The sequence below is a fragment of the Spea bombifrons genome, chromosome 4 (assembly GCF_027358695.1).
Source record: "Spea bombifrons isolate aSpeBom1 chromosome 4, aSpeBom1.2.pri, whole genome shotgun sequence".
Classification (NCBI taxonomy): Eukaryota; Metazoa; Chordata; class Amphibia; order Anura; family Pelobatidae; genus Spea; species Spea bombifrons.
In genome coordinates, this window is record NC_071090.1 from 76098885 (window position 1) to 76101271 (window position 2387).

A 2387-nucleotide genomic window follows, 5' to 3' on the forward strand; every position below is an offset into this window, starting at 1 on the left:
GCCAGAAAAAGCCAGATAACATTCTTTATGTTAACCTCCCTTACTGCATAGCAAACCATAGACTCTCTTTTTATCTAGGTTCTTGCTTAGCATTCAGAGTTGCTAATAAGGATAAGTTTCATACATATTTGTGTATGTAGTATTTGTGTATGTAGTACAGGTTTTAAAATACAAATATCAATTACTGACTGATGTCTCACTAGTTATTATAGGTAGAGTTGTGCTAGAAAACCAAGATTGATTATTTCAACAAAGCATATCTAAATAAATGAGGACATCCAAAACATTGTACTTTTTAAGGTAAAAAATTGCCAGACCTTTTATATACATTCACAACTTCTTTGAAGTTCTATTAAAACTCTCTATATTCTGTTTTTCTGTAAGCAATGTTTGAAAACCTGGACCGCAGTAACAAAACCTATATCACTGAATTTATTCTTTCTGGACTCACTACTCACGCAAAACTTCAGATTCCTTTCTTTCTGCTGTATTTATTGGTGTATGTTATAACATTCCTGGGTAACACCACGATCATTGCCTTGATTAGAATGACACCAGGTCTGCAAACGCCAATGTACTTTTTCCTTATTAATCTATCATTTGTAGATATTTTGTATTCATCAACAATTACACCCAATAGTCTGGCTAACATTATCTCTGTGGATAAAACAATCTCCATCACTGGTTGTGCTACACAAATGTTTTTCTTCATTGCGCTGGCTAGTTCGGAAGGCATGCTACTTGCTGTTATGGCATATGACAGGTTTGTAGCCATATGTAAGCCACTGAATTATTCACTAATAATGAACAATCTACAATGCCTTAAATTTGTTTGCACTGTGTACACTGCAGGATTTATTAACTCGCTAATACATACATATTGTGCCTTCAGAGTACCACTTTTTTGTTCAAGACAGGTAAATCACTTCTATTGTGATATCATTCCCATCTTGAAATTATCACGCCAAGACATGTTTCTCAATGAAGTCTTAATGTTTATAGTGGCTGGTTCTATAGAAGTTGGCTCATTATTATGTATAGTTATATCTTATACATGGATTCTATTTAACTTATTTAAAATCAGTTCTGTAAAACATAGGCATAAGTGTCTCTCCACCTGTGCTTCTCACTTTACTTGTGTTGCTGTATTTTATTTCCCTGTTCTATTCACATACCTGAGACCAACTTCTTCATACTCTATGAACGAGGACTGGGTAGTATCTATATTTTATACAGTAATTATACCAATGCTGAACCCTATCATCTACAGCTTGCGAAATAAAGATGTAAAAGATGCTCTGAAAAAAGCCAGGATGTAATAAGCTAGTCAGCAATTAAACTTTAAATTGTTAAATTGATGTTAAAGGGACAATGCCTCAAATTGCCCCAATAAAGAATACATATTATAGTGCTTTGTAAATATGTTCATATGCATTCTTTAAACATCCACTATGAAAAATAAGCCAATTCCCTTTAGGAGAAGCCGCAACTCCAGAGCTGAACCTCCACCATGGTCCCCTTTTGAATTTGCAAGGGTACACAAATGAAAATGTAAAGGGCACACTCATGCCTATCACATGCCTCACATGCATATCATCAAAGTGTATATGATGGCAGGAGTATCCCCTTAAATTCAAAAACTTATATGGAATTCTGGATAGGGTTTTCTTATAAGTTTACATTGTTGTTTACTGCAATTATTTTCTATTTTCTCTTTATGTAGGCTCTCTGTACACTCACAAACGCTAGTCTGATATTGACTGGCTTTGTAGTCTGCGGATTTTGAGTGACACTTGCCACTTTGGAGTGTAGGCTCTCGGTAGGCTAGTAAGTATTTTTTTATTCTCATCTCAAGTTTGATAATTCTAGTGTATTTCCCTGTCATGTCTTAAAAACACACTAATTACAGAGCAGACTATCATAAAAATACTGCTTTTCTCCCTCAAAGTGAATATATTGTGCAATTATGTTAGCACAGCTAGAAATGTAATATGCATATGACAAGAAAGAGTAAGCAAACCCTTTGGAACTACCAACATCTATATAACTAACGCAATCTGTTTTAACTAATAATACACAATGTTCTTCATTGTTCTTGTTCATATTGAATACATCATTAAAACATTCACAGTGGATTGGGAAAGGATTGTGAACCACTAGGCTAATCACTTCACTTGAAGTCAGCAAACCAGTAGTCCAATAAATGAAACAAGATTTGAGGTGTATTTTAGAACTACTTTGACATAAAAAACACTGAAACATTTTGAGTTTGCTATTCTAAAACAGAACCTGCTGATGTGAACCATATCTCACAAAAAAGAAATCTCAGAAAACCTACAATCAAGAATGTTTGATTTGCATAAAGCTGGAAAAGGTTACAAAGTAAT

The 2387-nt window shown here is 34.1% G+C and overlaps 1 protein-coding gene across 1 annotated transcript; it reads left to right on the forward strand.

Annotated features, from left to right (window-relative positions):
* The first annotated feature begins 386 nt into the window (after window positions 1-386).
* LOC128491416 (olfactory receptor 5F1-like) lies at window positions 387-1319 on the forward strand. The gene has a single exon (XM_053463738.1). The coding sequence runs from the start codon at window positions 387-389 to the stop codon at window positions 1317-1319; it is 933 nt and encodes a 310-aa protein (XP_053319713.1).
* The last annotated feature ends 1068 nt before the right edge of the window (window positions 1320-2387 follow it).